The sequence below is a fragment of the Triturus cristatus genome, chromosome 6 (genome assembly GCF_964204655.1).
Source record: "Triturus cristatus chromosome 6, aTriCri1.1, whole genome shotgun sequence".
In the NCBI taxonomy this organism is placed as follows: Eukaryota; Metazoa; Chordata; class Amphibia; order Caudata; family Salamandridae; genus Triturus; species Triturus cristatus.
Genome location: NC_140589.1, coordinates 1,814,293,731 through 1,814,310,739, shown reverse-complemented (window position 1 = coordinate 1,814,310,739; position 17,009 = coordinate 1,814,293,731). Strand labels below are relative to the sequence as shown.

The following is a 17,009-nucleotide window of genomic DNA, read 5'->3' as shown; positions in this document are numbered from 1 at the left end:
TTTTAACTGGAGGAAAAGAGAGAAAGGCAGAAAAAGGAGAAGGAAGGATGGAGTGAAAGATTGGATAACACTGATAAATGGGGAAAGCAGGGGTAAAAAGAGAACCCGCAAGTCAGAGGTTCTTAGGCACAAAGTGTAGAATGGTGGAAGAAAGAGGCATAATGTGGAATCAAAACTAGGTAGCCTTTATGTTCAGCAATGTCAGCATTCAGCAGCATTGGTTGCGTCCTCCTCCGAAAAACTTTGGACCAAGAACTCTTATATTAAAATATATATTAAAACCAGAATTGAGAGAGGCATTACTTCAAAATGCATTGAATTATAGCTCACTAAAAAACAAAACTTGTTTCATTGCATCAAGAGAAAATAAAAGGTGCAGTGAGACAAGAGTTCTTCCTTAATAGTAAACAGGTAAGAAAGTGGGATCACTCAGTGTGAAACCCACAATTGAATTTTTAGCTATCATTGGAATGCTGCCTGCAAGCAGGGAGATGCAGAACGATACCTACTGTATGGGAGGCTAATGCAAGGTGTCAGATAGAATCAGCCATAGAAGCTGGCATACTGCATCAAACTACTTAAAGCACAGAAATGCACAGGAGCAGAGTCTAATCTGCATCTGTAGCAACTGAGTTGCATCAGAGTTAGACAGAGGCTATTTGATTCTCTTTAGTTCCTGGTGGTGAAAATAATATGAGCTCAACAAAAGTCTTGCGATTATTGATTTCCTCCTATAGAAGACCAGCCGGTCCAATAGTCTACTATGGGTTGGTTCTCGAGGTAACTTTCTCATGAAGAACAGAGGCAACATCTACAAGCCACTGATGTATTTCACTAGCAGAATTGGGCAGACATCTACTCCCATCAGGGCGACCACCCCTCCCCATTCCAGATTGACCAAGGCTAAGAGGTGGTCATACTCTATATCTGCCGTGAAAACAGCGGAGGCCGCTCCTTCTCCCATCGGGTGGCTAGAACATGGATCACCCTCCCCCTGCTCCTGAGAGCCTCACCATCGCTCCAGCAGTTCAGGAAGGACCTCAAGACCGGGATGTTCAAACAATAGGAACAGGCAGCGTGATCCCACAGTGCCTTGAGACCCTCAGAGGTGAAGCGACCGCACTCTACAAATCCTGTTTGATTGATTGATTGATATTCTGGAAGCAGACTAACATAGAAGACTGACCATCCTAACCTCCTGCATAATCGGGCTGGCACATGTGTACTCACAGGGACCCCATTCACTGACGTCTTTTTAGGATTTCAAAAGATAATAATCATAAAAAAGCCATTAAAAAATAAAGGATACAGATTATCGAGAGTTCTTTAAAATAAAGGAATCGTATCAAGATTAAAAATAACACTCACAGAGTATTATTGTGGAACCTGCATTCCAGTCCAGCAAACAGTGAGAGCAGGGCGATAAAGAATTAAGTCTGCTGGTAAAGACTGTAGGAAGCTTATGGGAGGTGTTGGATCAATTTACTTGTAGAATTTTTGAGCTGCGGTGGGATTAGGTTGACTGTAGGAGTACTTTGAGGTGAGTCAAGGCAGGTGAGTGAAATCTGCATATCTATGTGCTCAGCTGTGTCGAAGTCAAACTCAGACACTTCAAGCCCCCGTTGAGCCATCACTGTCTCTGGGTAGTTACAATGGTTTAGACTCAACTGGAGTGCTGAATTTTGAGTTCAGCAAACCGGGTGCTGGAGTTTGAATCTGCAGTTTCAGCAGGAAGCTTCTAGCATTCGGTACGACATGGATGGCTCAAAGTCTCAAATTAACATCTTGATCCCAGTGCAGACTTTGCCTGAACAAAAGATGAGAGAGTAGTTTTAAGTTCTTGAAGGTATTCAGGTAATTTTCCACTGACACCGGCCACTTAATAAACAATAGCACTTAGACTGCCCAACATCCCCAGTTCAGCAGGAAATTACCCCCTGAGGACAGACATAACATCAGGGCCAGTCTACTCTGAAGCCCCCAGGACTACTCCCATACACTATGAACTTTAAACATGTCAACACACCTCCACCGATCTACATACTAGGGGTTCAAAAGTCAAGAGGTACAATGTTACATTCATGCCAAGAGCTTATGAGACGCGGCAAGCCTTCTGAGGATGACGGCGCACTCACTACACAGTCAGGCAACATGTTGCAAGGCACCAGGTTCAGGGCATGGCTGGGGCTCCTCACAGCCCTTCCCACACAGGCATTTCTGCAGTCACAGTCAACTACAAGAGTGCTCCGACACCTACCAGATGAGTGTTGAGCAGAAAGGGTGACAGCTGGACTTCTGGATCTGGTCAAAGATGTTAAGCTTGGTATACTTCCTTTCATGCTTAGTTGATTCCAGGTGATCCAGCTCGAGACTGGAGAAAGAGAGGAATTTTATATATACACAACTATCCTTCCAGCGTCGCAGACCCAACGTCACACTAGCTCATTCACACATGCAGTCATTGGTGGGGCTCATAACACCAACACTCACACGTCTCCACTCACGAGTCTGCACACAGGAGGTAATGATGATATCGCGCTGGACATGTGAGGGGGTACTTTATAACCTATAGGGAAGAAAAAGTTATTTTACAGAATACCCTCGAGAAGGCCTGGCTCCTCGACAAGACCACCGACAACATGACCGCCCTCAAACTCGCCACCCGCAGACATCACCAGCTCATCCGCACCACCAAGAAGAAATCTTTGAAGGAACGACTGGACAAGAACGCCCATGACAGCAAGGAGCTCTTCAACATCGTCAAGGAGTTCTCCAACCCAGCACCGGCAACAACGACATCACTCCCTCGCAGGACCTCTGCGACTCCCTCACCTCGTACTTCCACCGCAAGATCGCCGACATCCACAACAGTTTCGGCGCTCCACCCCCGCACCCATCGACCGAACCTACGCACCCCGCCACTATCCTCCAGACATGGACCAAAGTAACCCCCGAAGACACGACACGCATGATGAACACCATCCACTCCGGATCTCCGACCGACCCATGCCCCCACCATGTCTTCAACAAGGCCGCCTCTACCATCGCACCCCACCTCCGAGACATCATCAACGCCTCCTTCGACACAGCCACCTTCCCGGAGAGCTGGAAGCACGCCGAGCTCAGCGCACTACTGAAGAAACCAACAGCGGACCCGACCGACCTCAAGAACTTCCGCCCAATCTCGCTCCTTCCATTCCCTGCCAAAGTCATCGAGAAGATCGTCAACAAGCAGCTGGCCGCCTTCCTCGAGACGAACAGATCCCTCGACCCATCGCAATCCAGATTCAGAGCCAACCACAGCACCGAGACCGCCCTCATCGCAGCCACCGACGACATCCGAGCCCTGCTCGACAAAGGTGAAACAGCGGCACTCATCCTCCTTGACCTCTCCGCAGCATTTGACACTGTCTGCCACCGCACCCTAGTCCAACGCCTCAACGACACCGGCATCCAGGGGAATGCTCTGGAATGGATCATCTCATACCTCTCCGGCAGAACACAGAGAGTACGTCTCCCTCCGTACCGCTCTGAGGCCACCGAAGTCATCTGCGGCGTCCCGCAAGGATCGTCGCTCAGCCCTACTCTCTTCAACATCTACATGAAACCCCTCGCTGCCATCGCATGCCAACACAACCTCAACATCATTTCCTACGCCGATGACACCCAGCTGATTCTCTCCCTCACCAGAGACCCCGACACCGCCAAAGCCGACCTACACGAAGGGATGAAAGATGTCGCCGAATGGATGAACATCAGCCGCCTGAAGTTGAACACGGACAAGACAGAAGTCCTCATCCTGGGACCGTCGCCCTCCGCATGGGATGACTCCTGGTGGCCCCCGGCCCTGGGCACCGCACCCAAGCCAACGGACCACGCACGCAACTTGGGCATCATCCTGGACTCCTCCCTATCGATGACCAGACAAGTCAACGCCGTCTCCTCATCTTGCTTCCACAACCTCCGCATGCTCCGCAAGATCTTCCGATGGATCCCGACCAAGACCAGGAAGACTGTCACCCAGGCCCTCGTCACCAGCAGACTAGACTACGGAAACACCCTCTACACCGGTACAACAGCCAAGCTTCAGAAAAGACTTCAGCGTATCCAGAACGCCTACGCCCGTCTCATCCTGGACGCCCCCCGACGCAGCCACATCTCGAGCCACCTGAGAGACCTGCACTGGCTCCCTGTCAACAAGAGGATCATGTTCAGACTTCTCACCCACGCACACAAATCCCTCCACGACCTGGGCCCAAGGTACCTCAATAACCGCCTGACCTTCTACATGCCCACCCGACAGCTACGATCCGCGAACCTCGCCCTCGCCGTCGTCCCTCGCATCCAGAGAGCCACCGCCGGAGGAAGATCCTTCTCCTACCTGGCGGCTAAGACATGGAACTCCCTGCCCGTCCACCTGCGGCTGACCCAGGACCACCTCGCCTTCAGGAAACAGCTCAAGACCTGGCTGTTCGAGCAGTAGCAGACCCCCTCCCCCAAGCGCCTTGAGACCCTTCCGGGTGAGTAGTGCGCGATATAAATTCCATGATTGATTGATTGATTGAAGATGGAAACGAGACAGACGTTCACAGCATTCAGTCATTTACATACATCCGTGAGAGATAGCTGGTCATGTACAACAGTGGCCCTACTCTGGATTCTTAAAGGGGATAAACCTACACCATCAGTGGACAAGTACAATCTCATCATTACCACCTTTCCAGAAACCAAGAATCCTATTTACTATACAATTATGTCTTTTAGTCCTGGCAGAGTGTCTTTAGGCTAATAATCTTCCAGTGGCATAATACACCAGCATGGCATAGAGGATGACAAGATCAGGCCTCATTCTGAGCCTCAAGCTATCCTCTTATTTGCTTGTGCCTGCTCCCTAGAGAACAGATTCAAGCTTCACAAGTCCTTCCCAGCGATTGTGATCCATGCAGGAAATTGTGTTTTGTCCCATATCCCATTAATGGTAAGAGATATAAAAAATAATTCTATGGAACAGTTTCATGTCACAAGTTTAGGAGTGATGGCTGAAGTCTGAGCTGCCAGCTTTATGGAGGAGACAACTTACTTAACTTATTTATTACAACAGTACCAGATCAGTAATCATGCCATTTTTTGGCTAGCTTCTAATGGTCCATTTATGACTATTTGAGTGGCAGCTACCTGTTTGGTCAAAACATAGCAGGTTAGCTCCATACTGCAGTAGTCACACTGAAAAGCAGAACAGTTTGATTGTAAAACTGTGCACACCTCTCTGAGGCTGTTCAACAGATAAAGATACACCAGAATCAAAACACACCAAAGAAAAAATGTAGGTGTCCAAAGAAAACCAACAAACTGGAGGAAACAAACAAAGCATGTGGAATTTTTCACAAGTGCTTTTGAAAATAATATGTTATTTTTAGGGTAACTGTGAAATCAGTGTTCGTGGATGTAGTCGTTCCCTCAGTACAGTCCCAGGAGCTTATTTTCAAACCAAAATTTACAAGGCAATATTTACCATTAACCACCACAATATAAATAAATCTATGCAAGCACTACTTCTTTTTTTTTATTGTTGTATTTTATTGCATTTCATCTTCATAAACAGACAATACAAATTGAAAAGAAAGACCCCAACATATGCGAAAATCAAACAACAGAAGAAGAATCATACAGAAAATAACATAAAAGGTGGATCGATAAAAACTAGAGCAAATAATAAAGAATATTTCATCAATGCAAAATACAATAACACTCAACGGGAAGGAGATAAGGAGTTTGGGCGAGAGAGGAACCACATGGGGGAGCATGGGGATGTGCACAATAAGAGGGGGAGGGGTATATGCACAGCGCAATGCGCGCTACTACAGGCAGGATCAGGTGCGGGGGGAGAGTGGGGGAGGTGCCTGCATCGCTAGTGCGCATATTACCATGCGGCTAGCAGCAGCTCAGATTAATCGTCAGGGACGGGCGCCTCAGCCATCCGAGCAGCTTGATACTGAGCAAAGAGGCCCCAGAAACTTTTAAGGCGATTGCAGGGAGGAAGCATCTCATTATAGACATCAGACTGAATATTGCAGTAGACCATATCTTGTTCCCATTCCGCAATAGTGGGCAACGGCCCCCTCATCCAACGCATCGCCAATCTGCGCTTGGCTAACAGGAGACCGAAAGCCGCTAATTTACGCATAGATTTCCGCAGTGGTTTAGTGTAGCCCAACAGCGCCAAGAGGGAATCAGGGGCAAGAGTGATGCCCAGGATGTCACTCAGCTTGCGAAAAACCGCAATCCAATAGCGCTCCACCGGAGGACACCTCCACGCTTGATGAAAAAAACCAGCCTGAGCCGCAGGCCAAATCGGAAAAGGCGCAGGGGAGAATGGTATACTCTCTTCAGAAATTTAAAATGGGAAAGCCTATGCCGGCCTTTAATAGAGATCTGTCGAGTGGCAGTACAGCAATAGAGCCAGATCTCATCCGTGATCGGAGCACCAATGTCAAGCTGCCAAGCCTTCCGATCGTTATTGTGTGGGGGAGCCTTAGTGGCCAAAAAGGAGTTATATAACTTTGAGATCAGTTTGCTTGGGGTTTGCGCGCATAAAAGGGATGTCAGAGGTGGGATGGTTAGGGGTTCATAGAGCTCATTGCCCAAAATCGTTCGCAAAGCGTGGCGGGTTCTGAAGAAATTAAATCTCGTCAGCGCAGACTGTACTCTGCCATCCAACGTCACCTCTTCCCAAGTGCGCACTCGTCCGTCCCGAAAAAGGTCTCCCATGGTTTGAATATGCAGACGGCGCAGTGAAGCGAGGATCCCCTTGTCTGAGCTCAGTGGCACCAATCCACTCGCAAGCAAGGTGAATACAGCTCCGCACCATCATATAGGCTGATGAGTGCATTCCATGTATGCACCACCGAGTTGATTGAGTCTAGTATGCCACAGCGTCGCGAGGGAGGCTGTGTGATAAAGCGAGGCAGAGGGTATGGGGAAGCAGCGACACCCTCTATCTGAAGATGTGGCAGCTCAGGGCGTCCATGCACCCAGCCATATGCGTGAGTGGCCTGTGCAGCTCTGTAGTAGAGCTCGAGGTTTGGAGCATTCAGTCCCCTGTCAGCATATGGATGCATGAGCGTGTCCAGCGCCACTCTGGGTGTCTTGCCAGCCCACGCCAGTTTAGACATCAACGATTGGAGTTCGCGAAACACAGACTGTGGGAGAACTATAGGGATATTGACAAAGAGAAAGAGCAGGCGAGGGAGGACCACCATCTTCATCAAAGCAACGTGGCCAGATAAAGAGAGGGGGAGCCGTATCCACCGTTCGATGTCGTCAGTGAGCTTGCCAATTGCTGTGCCATAGTTGGTCCGTATCACGCGGTCCGCGTCAGAGTGGACCTGGATGCCCAGATAGCGCACAGGTTCAGTAGTCCACTGCAGGGGAAAATCAGGTTGAAACTGCACCGTCGAAGGCGTAAGGGGGAAGATGAGAGATTTGTCCCAGTTGATCCATAGACCCGAGAGGCCGCCAAAACGGAGGACTTCACGGATCACCGGAGCTAGATGAACCTCTGGGTCCCGAACGTAGAGGAGAGTGTCATCAGCATAAGCGGAGGTAATGAGGTTATAACTAGGGAAGCGAAGCCCTCTGTGACCATGTTATTCGCACAAGGCACGCAGCAGGGGCTCAGCAGCCACCGCATAGAGCAGCGGGGACAATGGGCGCCCCAGGCGGGTGCCCCGCGTTATGGAGAACGGGTCCGAGACCGCATCACCCGTCTGCACCCGAGCCATGGGTGCATTATACAGCACCGATATCAACTGCGGATATATGTCACCAACCCCCATCCGAGTAATCACAGCCTTCATAAATTTCCATTCAATCAAATTGAAGGCCTTTTCAGCATCGAGAAAGACCGCTGCAGCCTTGACCTCGGGGCGCACATGTTGTAAGGCTCCAAAAACTGTGCGTAGGTTGTAAGACAGTGTGCGGCCTGGGATGAACCCCGCTTGTTCCGGACCAATCAACTGCGGGAGCAGAGGCGACAGACGGTTCGCCAAAATTTTGGCATATAGTTTGGTATCGACATTGAGGAGTGAGAGTAGCCTATAGGATGGACACTTACGTGGGTCTTTATTAGGTTTTAATAAGGATGATGAGTGCCTCCCGCATGGTAGGAGGCATCGAGCCCTCGGCCGCAATCTCATGGAATAAGGTGATTAGGTGTGGAATAAGGAGATCACTGAAGCTCTTAAAGAACGTGACAGTGAGCCCGTCCATGCCAGGGGCACTGCCCTCTCGCATGGAGCGCAACGGGAGTCGGACCTCCGCAGCTTCAATCGGGCGCATCAGGAGCTCTCGGTGCCAGTTCTGTAACCATGGAAGCTTGATGTATTCCAGGTAGTCGGCAATATCCTCGTTGCTAGGGGAAAGTTTGGAGCTTTACAGGTCTTGGTAATAGGAGCAGAAACGGCCATTAATTTCAGCACTGTCCGTAAGGAGCGTCCCATCCTCGCCCTCTAGTTCTGCGATCCCACTCGACCCCAAACGGTGGCGAGCCAATGCAGCCAGGACGGCGCCCAGACAGTTAGATTCGCCGTAGGCTCTGGCAGATGCATATTTACCCATATGTTTCACTTCCCGGTCCGCTTCCTCGTGGAAGTCGGCCAAAGTGATCCTGATCTGCTCGCGAGTCTCCGGGTCATCGGCACGAATCTGACGTGCCTCTAAGTCGCATAGGCGAGCCTCAAGAAGAGCTAGGTGATCACAGATGGCGCAAAGCACTCCCGCATGTTTGCTAATGGCTACCCCCGAATAAAAACCTTGAACATCTCCCACACCGTGGTGAAGGAGGAAACCGAACCCACATTAGTCATAAAAAACTCGGAGATAGCGTCCTTAAGTTCCGCGTGAAAGACAAAATCTAGCAGCGAGTAGGGAGGGAATCGCCATAGGAATGGGGGAGAGGTCCGGGCAGGAATGGCAACGGCAATCACCACCGGGGAATGATCCGAAAAGGAGCGGGGAGCAATCGAGCAATCGAGCACCTGGGGCATCAAAGCACGGGAGACAAACCAGTAATCGATGTGAGTGTGGACATCGTGTGGAGAAGAATAGTGTGTGTACCCTCCCTGGGTAGGCGAGCGAGACCTGCCCACATCGACCAATTGCAGCTGGAGAGCAGTGTCTAAAACCATTTTCGCCGAAGCAGAGATTGGGCGAGGGAGGCCCTTAGAGCGGTCCACAAGCACTTCTTCTATCACATTAAAAGGTAGACTGATCGCTCTTCTTCTAAAACAGTGTTGTTTTAAGGATTTTACGGGCAATTGGCAAGGCATGTTTCGGGGTCCCTCTTCGGAACAACTAATTTTGTGATAGTTAACAAACATTCAGAAAAGGAGTCACACAAAACAGTTGAAATCTGTCCTTTCTGGGTGCCCCATAAATCCTTACTCTGGAAAAAGAGAGTCAGAGGTAGAGGTAGTCAGATTAGAGAGAGGTTGGAATGTAGAAATAGACAAAGGTGAGTGTGAGAGAGAGAAAATGTTCACTTTCCCAGGAAATCCTAGAAAGGTGAGGGCTCGGTGCAATTGCCAGCCTTGCCAAGTACCACACTTTAGGGGTTCCACTAATGCATTTTAGGGCTCGTGTACACCTCACCACACTAAAATGTGTTAGTCACGCAAATATAGCGCCCCAATGACCACCCCGAGCCACGCTGTAAGAGGGAAGGCTGGAATGCATTTAAGCAGCAAGCGCGATGTGCTATTCAGCTGCATGCTCTTTGTCCTCGCGACAGTGGCTGCCTCAAACTTTATTTTCACCCTGAGAACTTTAAATACATTGCATTATGTCGTGGCCCAGGATATCACCCAGTTACTGAAGCAGTGTTATGATGTGAGCCACCCAGCCCAGCTAGAGAGAGTACCACATGGTCTCTCATGAATACAGACAATGCGGCTCTGTCTGCAGAGAAAGTGCTTTGGTCCATCACGTGGATCCAAGGGTGGTGCCTTGCCTGATTTTATTTTACCAAACAGTAAGACACCCTCCTCAATGGTTGGCCGAGAGCAGATACTGACACGGGGTGGCACTTGTGTTTTTCTTGCCGTACAGAGTGGTGCCTTTTTCATGCACAATACAGGAGGGTGGCAGCTTAGGAGGGTAGCAGTCACTGCCACTTTGCAAACCCTGTGGTCAGTTTTTCACTGATAACTGCCAACTGATTGCACCCAACTGCTGGGGTTCTGCCACCCACAGTGAAGACAATTATTGTGCTGGACTCTCCTCCTGGCTTGAAACGGGAAGTGCAGTAACAGGGACCAGCGATCCATCTGAAGCGAGACAGCCCATGCTGGGCCCTCACTGTCTCAATACTCCGGTACTCCAGAGTACCGCATGATCTCCCCCAGCTCTGTAGGCCACGTGAAAACATCCTGGCTCAGCCTGGCAGTGAGTCTCTGGCCCGGAGCTTGTGACTATGGCACAGGTGAGTTAAACAAGGCAGTGAACGGGGATAAAGTAAGATTGGGCTACACCAGTAGTGTTGCCACCTTTCCCAGAAAATAATACCATATTTGTTTTTATTTTAAATCAGCAAAGGCCTAAACATAGTAAACAGGATTTATATAAAATCGTCCCTGTTCATTGTTAAAACTGCTTTTCTGATTTGTTTACTTTAATTGCCAGTCACTGACCATTAAAGCAAAAGGAACAGATGATGGACAGAATGCTGAACAATGCAAACATTCACCCCTAGTAATGAAGTTCTGGGTTTAATCCACAGATATTTTGCCCACCACGCCACCCCAGTTTGTCCCTGGCCATATGCAAATCAGTCTTGACCGTGCTCCTTATGTGAACAGTCCAGCTGTAATGAATACCAATAGGTTCCGCAGGAGCGCCAGGAATCCGGAGAGAATACCACAGCCTTCCCCGGCGACCCCCCGACTCTATCAAACTCTAGAGAAACGGAGGGCACTCCCGGGGAAAACAGGGAAACAAAACAAGGGAAGGCGGGAAAACGTCAGGAAGACCAAGTGCTCCACGTCTGGTGTAAGTGAGGCTGAATATTACTGTAAAGAAAGAATTGTTAATGCAGGTGTGCAATCCTAAAATCTCTTCAATGGTTAATTCCAAACCCGTGACTCACATACCAGCATCCTGCTAAGTTGGGAAGCACCCTACTGGATCATACAGCCAGTTCACGATGACCACTACATATGTAGAACGACCTTAAAGAAGATCCTATACAAAAGAAAGACGTGTACTCAGATTGATGTTACGTTTCTTGACTACACCCCATGTAAGTGCATGATTCCCCACTTACCACCCACTTATGATACGTGAAACAGGAATCGTGTAAGGGTTATGTCAGCTGCAGGTGAAAGTATAGCACCTAATTTGGAAGTAAGTCACATAGGTCAGTGGACTGCAATTGCTCTTTACACTGTTCTTTATGTATGTAGAAACAAAAAGCAGCGCCGAAGCGCTGTTACCGTGGTTCAGTAGCAGCTTTCCGTAATCACCAAGTGGTTAACTCAAGTCTTCCCAAGTGAATATTCACCAGCTATACAAAGGAGGAATTCCCACACGTTTTACCAGGGATGAGGAATAACGAACAAAAGAGGGAAAAATACTACAGGGTCGCGATATACTTAAAGGGGACTGGGAACGAGGCCAAGAAGTAAATGCCTCTTTCACTCTAGTGTGGACACGGAGCTCAGAATGGAACTGTGATGGCTCCGGGAGTCCGGGTGAAGCTCCCGGTGGGCGGAGATACGAAAGGGACTCCGTGTTCAATGTGCCATTAATCTTCCCCATGAAATGGGAAGAAAGCCAAAGGGAAAGTCTGATGCTAAGTCCTAACGAAAGCACCAGAAATCAAAGGCTCTAAGGAGGACTCGTTCTCCAGTGGAGAAAGCGCCGGCAAAGTGCACACACACAGGAAACAGGAAGCAAGGACAACAGGAAGTCAGGCAAGTGTGCGCGGACGGAAATGGGGCCCAGAACTAGAACGCTAAGCGCGTTCGGGAGCGTTTACGCTCCTTTTATACCTGCTCCTGTACTCGACAGGCCGGATTCCGGGGTTGGCTGGACTCCGGGACATGACACCAGCCCAAACTGCCAAGCTGGGTCCTCCCTGGACCAAAAGCAAGCATCCTGGGACCGGTTTCAGGGTATAAGCCCTCATCAGCCAGGCTAGCATGAATCCAGTGGCACTGTGAGCACAGGAGCAATCCCAGTGCATAATCTTCCCCACTTAAGGCAACAAAAGCAAAAAGAACAAATAATGTCAGGCTGCTTAACAATGCAAACAATCACCCCAGTCACAGAGATCTAGGTTTAATTAATTGTTTTTTTGCTCATCACGCCACCCCAGTTTGGACCCAGCCATATGCAAATCGGTATTGACCCTGCTCCTCATGGGAACAGTCCAGCCTGAACTGCCTAGCCAGGTCCTCCCAGAAACAGAAACAAGCATCCTAGCACCGGTTTCAGGGTATCACCCCTCATCAGCCAGGCTCAGATGGGATTTCAGTATTTCTTGGTGAACGTGGTAGGAATTAAAAAATGGTTCAGCTTGACATTGGGTGGGATGCAACAGTTATTCAATGTGTAAAAGGATAGGGTATTGATTATGAGTTTCATATTGACTTGGGTCAGAATTTAACATCACGTCTTCAGATTTGGCTGCATTGAGGCTGTTTATCACAACTGCAAAGTGACAATGTGCTCTTCCTGGTTTGAGAGGGCTTTCCTTAGCTTCTTGTAGGGCCTTTCTACCACTCACCTGCACAGGAATGTCCAACACAGCTGCATAGCATTGTCTCGATGTAGAACTCGCACAGAGTTTGTGCTCAGCATGATATGTAATGTCTCATTCACTTCATCGCTAGATCCCCAACTCTCACTCATACATATAAAGTTCCCCACTGATATTAACACCTTCTTTCACCAGGTTACTCATCTGCTGGTGTCCAGGTAAATGACAACTCGCGCCGCACAGGACATCGGATCGTTGCTCCACCTGGAGGCCGCTCCAACATCACCAGCCTTGGTTGACAAAGAAGTATCAGCGGATGATCAGCATCACAGGACCATGGGAACAGCATCAGTTGCTCCTCATGCCAGCGTTACTGCGCCCACTTGTAATTTGGCTTCGTTGACGGAAAATGAATGTCTGTTTTGGTTCTATTTAACTAGGAGAGAAAAATGTGTGTTTGAATGCTTGGAATTACAGGCAGTGACACATGTGTTTTCATGTCAAACCACCCTATTGCATGTTCCTTCTATTATCATGCTTAATGACACCACTGTTTTTTATTTTAGCTTTGTTTAGTATTTATTTTGCACCATTTACCTTTCTAGATTTGTTAGTGCATGGACATTTTTTATCCTTGAGTGGGCCAGCTGAATAAGGTTGCCAAATACTAGGGATTCATGTGCCAAGGAAAAGTATTCACCTCTATGAAAAGATTAAAGAAAAGAGTTATGGAGGACAGAAGTATGCAGTAGATTTGGTAATTGGCTTTATTATTATTTATATTATTTTTAATTTACCCAAAATGCATTGAGTAGACCCTCCCAAACACAACTCCTCAATTGGTTTTGTACTTACGAGTCGTCTGTGTCATTTACATATTAGGCAACATCTTCATTATACACAGATCATTTTATTTTTCAACTTGGTAATACAGGTAGTTGTTTGCAGGAATTTTTGGTATGACAATTCTAGTTTTAGTCAAATTTTTTACAATTTTTTACAAAGATTTCCTTTGTAATCACTTGCATTTTTACATACTCTGTAACACATTTACTAGCTGTGAAACTAATTCCGAACTAAAATCCTACAAAATAAACGAGATTAAATTATGCTCTTGCAGGGCTATGATTGGTATTTATGCTTCAATAAAACTGAACAGTATTGCTGAAAAATAATCTCTAGTGAATTCATTCACTTCCTGCCTTTTATATCTGGTTGGTCTACTCTATTGCCATGGTTTCATGGGGGTTTGGTGGGCCTTCTGAACTTGCTATTTTATAAATTTGTGCCTCTTTATATAATCATTTTACTTTTAACATGCCATGTATTTTATGATTTCCTTCTTTCTACCTTCATTATTCTCCCTCAGTGCGGAGCCCTTTTTTGGCTATTTGGTGTAGTTCACGCTTAGGGCTGAATAACCTTTTTCTGCACATAAGCTATCCACACCAAACTTTTTTCTAACATCCTGGTGATTCTAAAGTTATCAGGGGTTTGTGGATTCCCCTTGAGGGGATTGAGAAAATTGGCAAAATATAGGTACATACTGAGGTTTTTGGGGAAAAAGTTCTCCAGATATAAGTGTCTGTTTTTTCCCCCTGAAAAATGTCATCAGCAAACAGTTTACTGTGCTAAAGTCACCATTTCCCGACCTTTCAGGAACATGCACCGCTGAATAAAATCAGATTTTTCTACCACTGTTTTGGCATTTTTCAAAGAGGAAGCCCATTTTTCCTATTTTTGTGCTCTCAACTACTTCCAGTTTTTGGTATAAATCAGTGTAAAATCCATTGGTGATACAGGGAAGCTACAGATCTCTGGAAAGTAGACAACATTTTGAATTCAGCAAGGGGTCATATGTGTAGATCCCTTAAGGTTTTCCCAAAGAAACTAACAGTTGAAATAAAGAAATATTAAATATGAGTAGGAAAAAAGTGCCATTTGTGAAAACGTTTTCCTCTGTAACTTTTTTTCACAATGGTCGATTTACAAAAGCAATGAACCATTACATCCGCTAGACACTTCTGGTTGTGGAGATATATGGGATTTTTAGGTTCTCCAAGAACATAAAGTACCTAGAGACAACTGAGCTGCTCCGTACAATGTATTTTCATTGTGTACTGAGGATAAACCCTTTGTATTTCTGAAATGGGCACAGGATACGGAGTTTAGGAGCAGTGATTATTTGTACATCTCTGAATTTGTGGGTACCAATACTATTATATGATTTAGAGGGTATTTGTCAAAATGTCTTCTTTCTGACACACTGGCTTACATTTGGAAGGCACACATGCAGCGAAATCCAATTGGTATTAATAATTTTCCTACTATTCTATTCTCCCACATGTCTTCCGATACAAATGGCACCTCACTTGTGAGAGTAGGCCTAGTGCCTGCGACAGAAAACGGGCCAAAACACAACATGGATGCATCACATTTTAACACTGAAAAAAGACCCTTTTCTAATGTGGGTAGCTGTGGATTTTGGACCCTAGCTCAGCCGGCACATAGGGAAACCTAGCAAACCTGTACATTTTTTCGAAACTATACACCTGGGGGAATCCAGGGTTAGGTGACTTGCATGGTTTGCAGCATGGGCACCTTCTCGGTTCCCATCGTATACATATTCCGCCATCTAGTGGTTGGAGACAGAAAGTGCTACTTGGATTTCTTTTTTCTAATCGATGTGTGTGTGTGTAATACCAGATCCATCTAATTTCGGCTACCACCCCCTTTGTGTGTGTGTAGTCCTAACATTATTTTTCCCTCCATGGAGATGGGAGGTGCCCCACAGACTGCAGAGAAAATAAAGTAGCAGAAACATGCAAGAAAGGCAGCCCACCAGAAGTGAGATTGGTAGTATGAAGGAAAGTTGCATTAGGGGATAACCTTGAGCCAAGCAGCTTGATTGGCGCTCCTCACATTATTCCTCATGCAAAAAGGCAAGTACATGTTCCCAGCCTTTTTCAAATACTCTCTTGAGGTAGATGGAAAAGGTGAGGCAGGGAACTCATGCTTCATCCAAAAAACCAGGAAAGACGAGGTAAGATTTAAACTTTTCACTATATTAAAGAAGCAGGAGCACATGTGACCTGCTCCCTGCAGGAGCGCAAGACATTTTAAAAGCCCTTTCTCCCTGTCTAGCCAGCCTATGCTTACTGCAAGGTGCAGTTACACATTTCTTATTTGCTTTTGTATTGTTTTTGGAACATCTGCCAGTGACAGTGAGTGTTTTTAATATGTTTATGAGTGTTAAATATATCTACCAAGGTCGATTGGTGAATTAGTGGGTGTATGAGTGCCTGTAGGGATGAATCAGTGGGTGCGTGACTGACTGTATAAGTGAGTGATTAGGTATCTCAGTGAATGTATGGGTGAGTGACTGGTTGTGTGAATGTGTGTGTCTGTCTGCCAGTTGATGTCTAAGTGGGTCTATGAGTGTGTTAGTGGGTACATGAATGGCTATATGGGTGATTGATTGGTTGTCTGACTACTTCTATGGTTGTCTGGGTGTCTGTGTTTGTGGGTGAGGAAGTGTGTGACTGCCTGTAAGAATCAGTGAATGCATGAGTCAGTGGCTGTATGAGGTACTGCTGCGTGTGTGAAAAGTTGTATGGGTGAGTGAGTGTCTGTATGGCTGTGTCAGTGATTGAGTGCGTCAGTATGGGTAACTGAGTATGTGAAAGGCAGTATTACATGAGTGGCGGGGTATATGAGTGACTATAATGCATGAGTGAGTGAATGTGAGAGTGGCTTTATAGATGAGTGCATGCTTCTGTCAGTGACTATATAGCTGAGTGAGTATGTGTTACTATTTGTATGAGTAAGTGGGTGGATGTGTAACTGTTTGGGTGAGTACGTGGCTGTATGATTCACTGTATGGGTGAAGGTCTAGGCGTGTGAGTAGTTCTATTGGTGACTCACTCAGTGTGTGAACGCCTGCATGGCTGTATGAATGGATATGTCAATGGCTGTATTAGTGAGTGAATGGGTCTATTAGTGGCAGTATGGATCAGTGAGTGGATGTGTGCATAGATCAATGAATCAGTGAGTAGGTGTTTAAGTATTGGTATGGCTCTTTGAATGGGTTTGTGTATGGTTGTGTGGGAGCAGCAGTGTGTGTATAAAAGATCCCCCCCACGGGTGTGAGTGGGTGTGTCAGAGATGCTGTGGATGCTGTCATCACTGATGTCATCAGTGATGTAATTTGAGATGTCATCAGTGATGTCACTGACCATGTCATGAGTTATGTAAT

General features: G+C 47.0%; 1 protein-coding gene across 1 annotated transcript in view; it reads left to right on the top strand.

The window, feature by feature from the left end:
- The window catches only part of LOC146822078 (dihydropyrimidinase-related protein 1-like), a 234,961-nt gene extending 221,046 nt beyond the window's left edge, over positions 1 to 13,915 (top strand). The window contains exon 15 of the mRNA XM_085613175.1: positions 12,950 to 13,915. Coding sequence (XP_085469301.1) covers positions 12,950 to 13,053 — 104 coding nt within the window. The 3' untranslated portion in view covers positions 13,054 to 13,915. The remainder of the gene's footprint in view (positions 1 to 12,949) is intronic.
- The last annotated feature ends 3,094 nt before the right edge of the window (positions 13,916 to 17,009 follow it).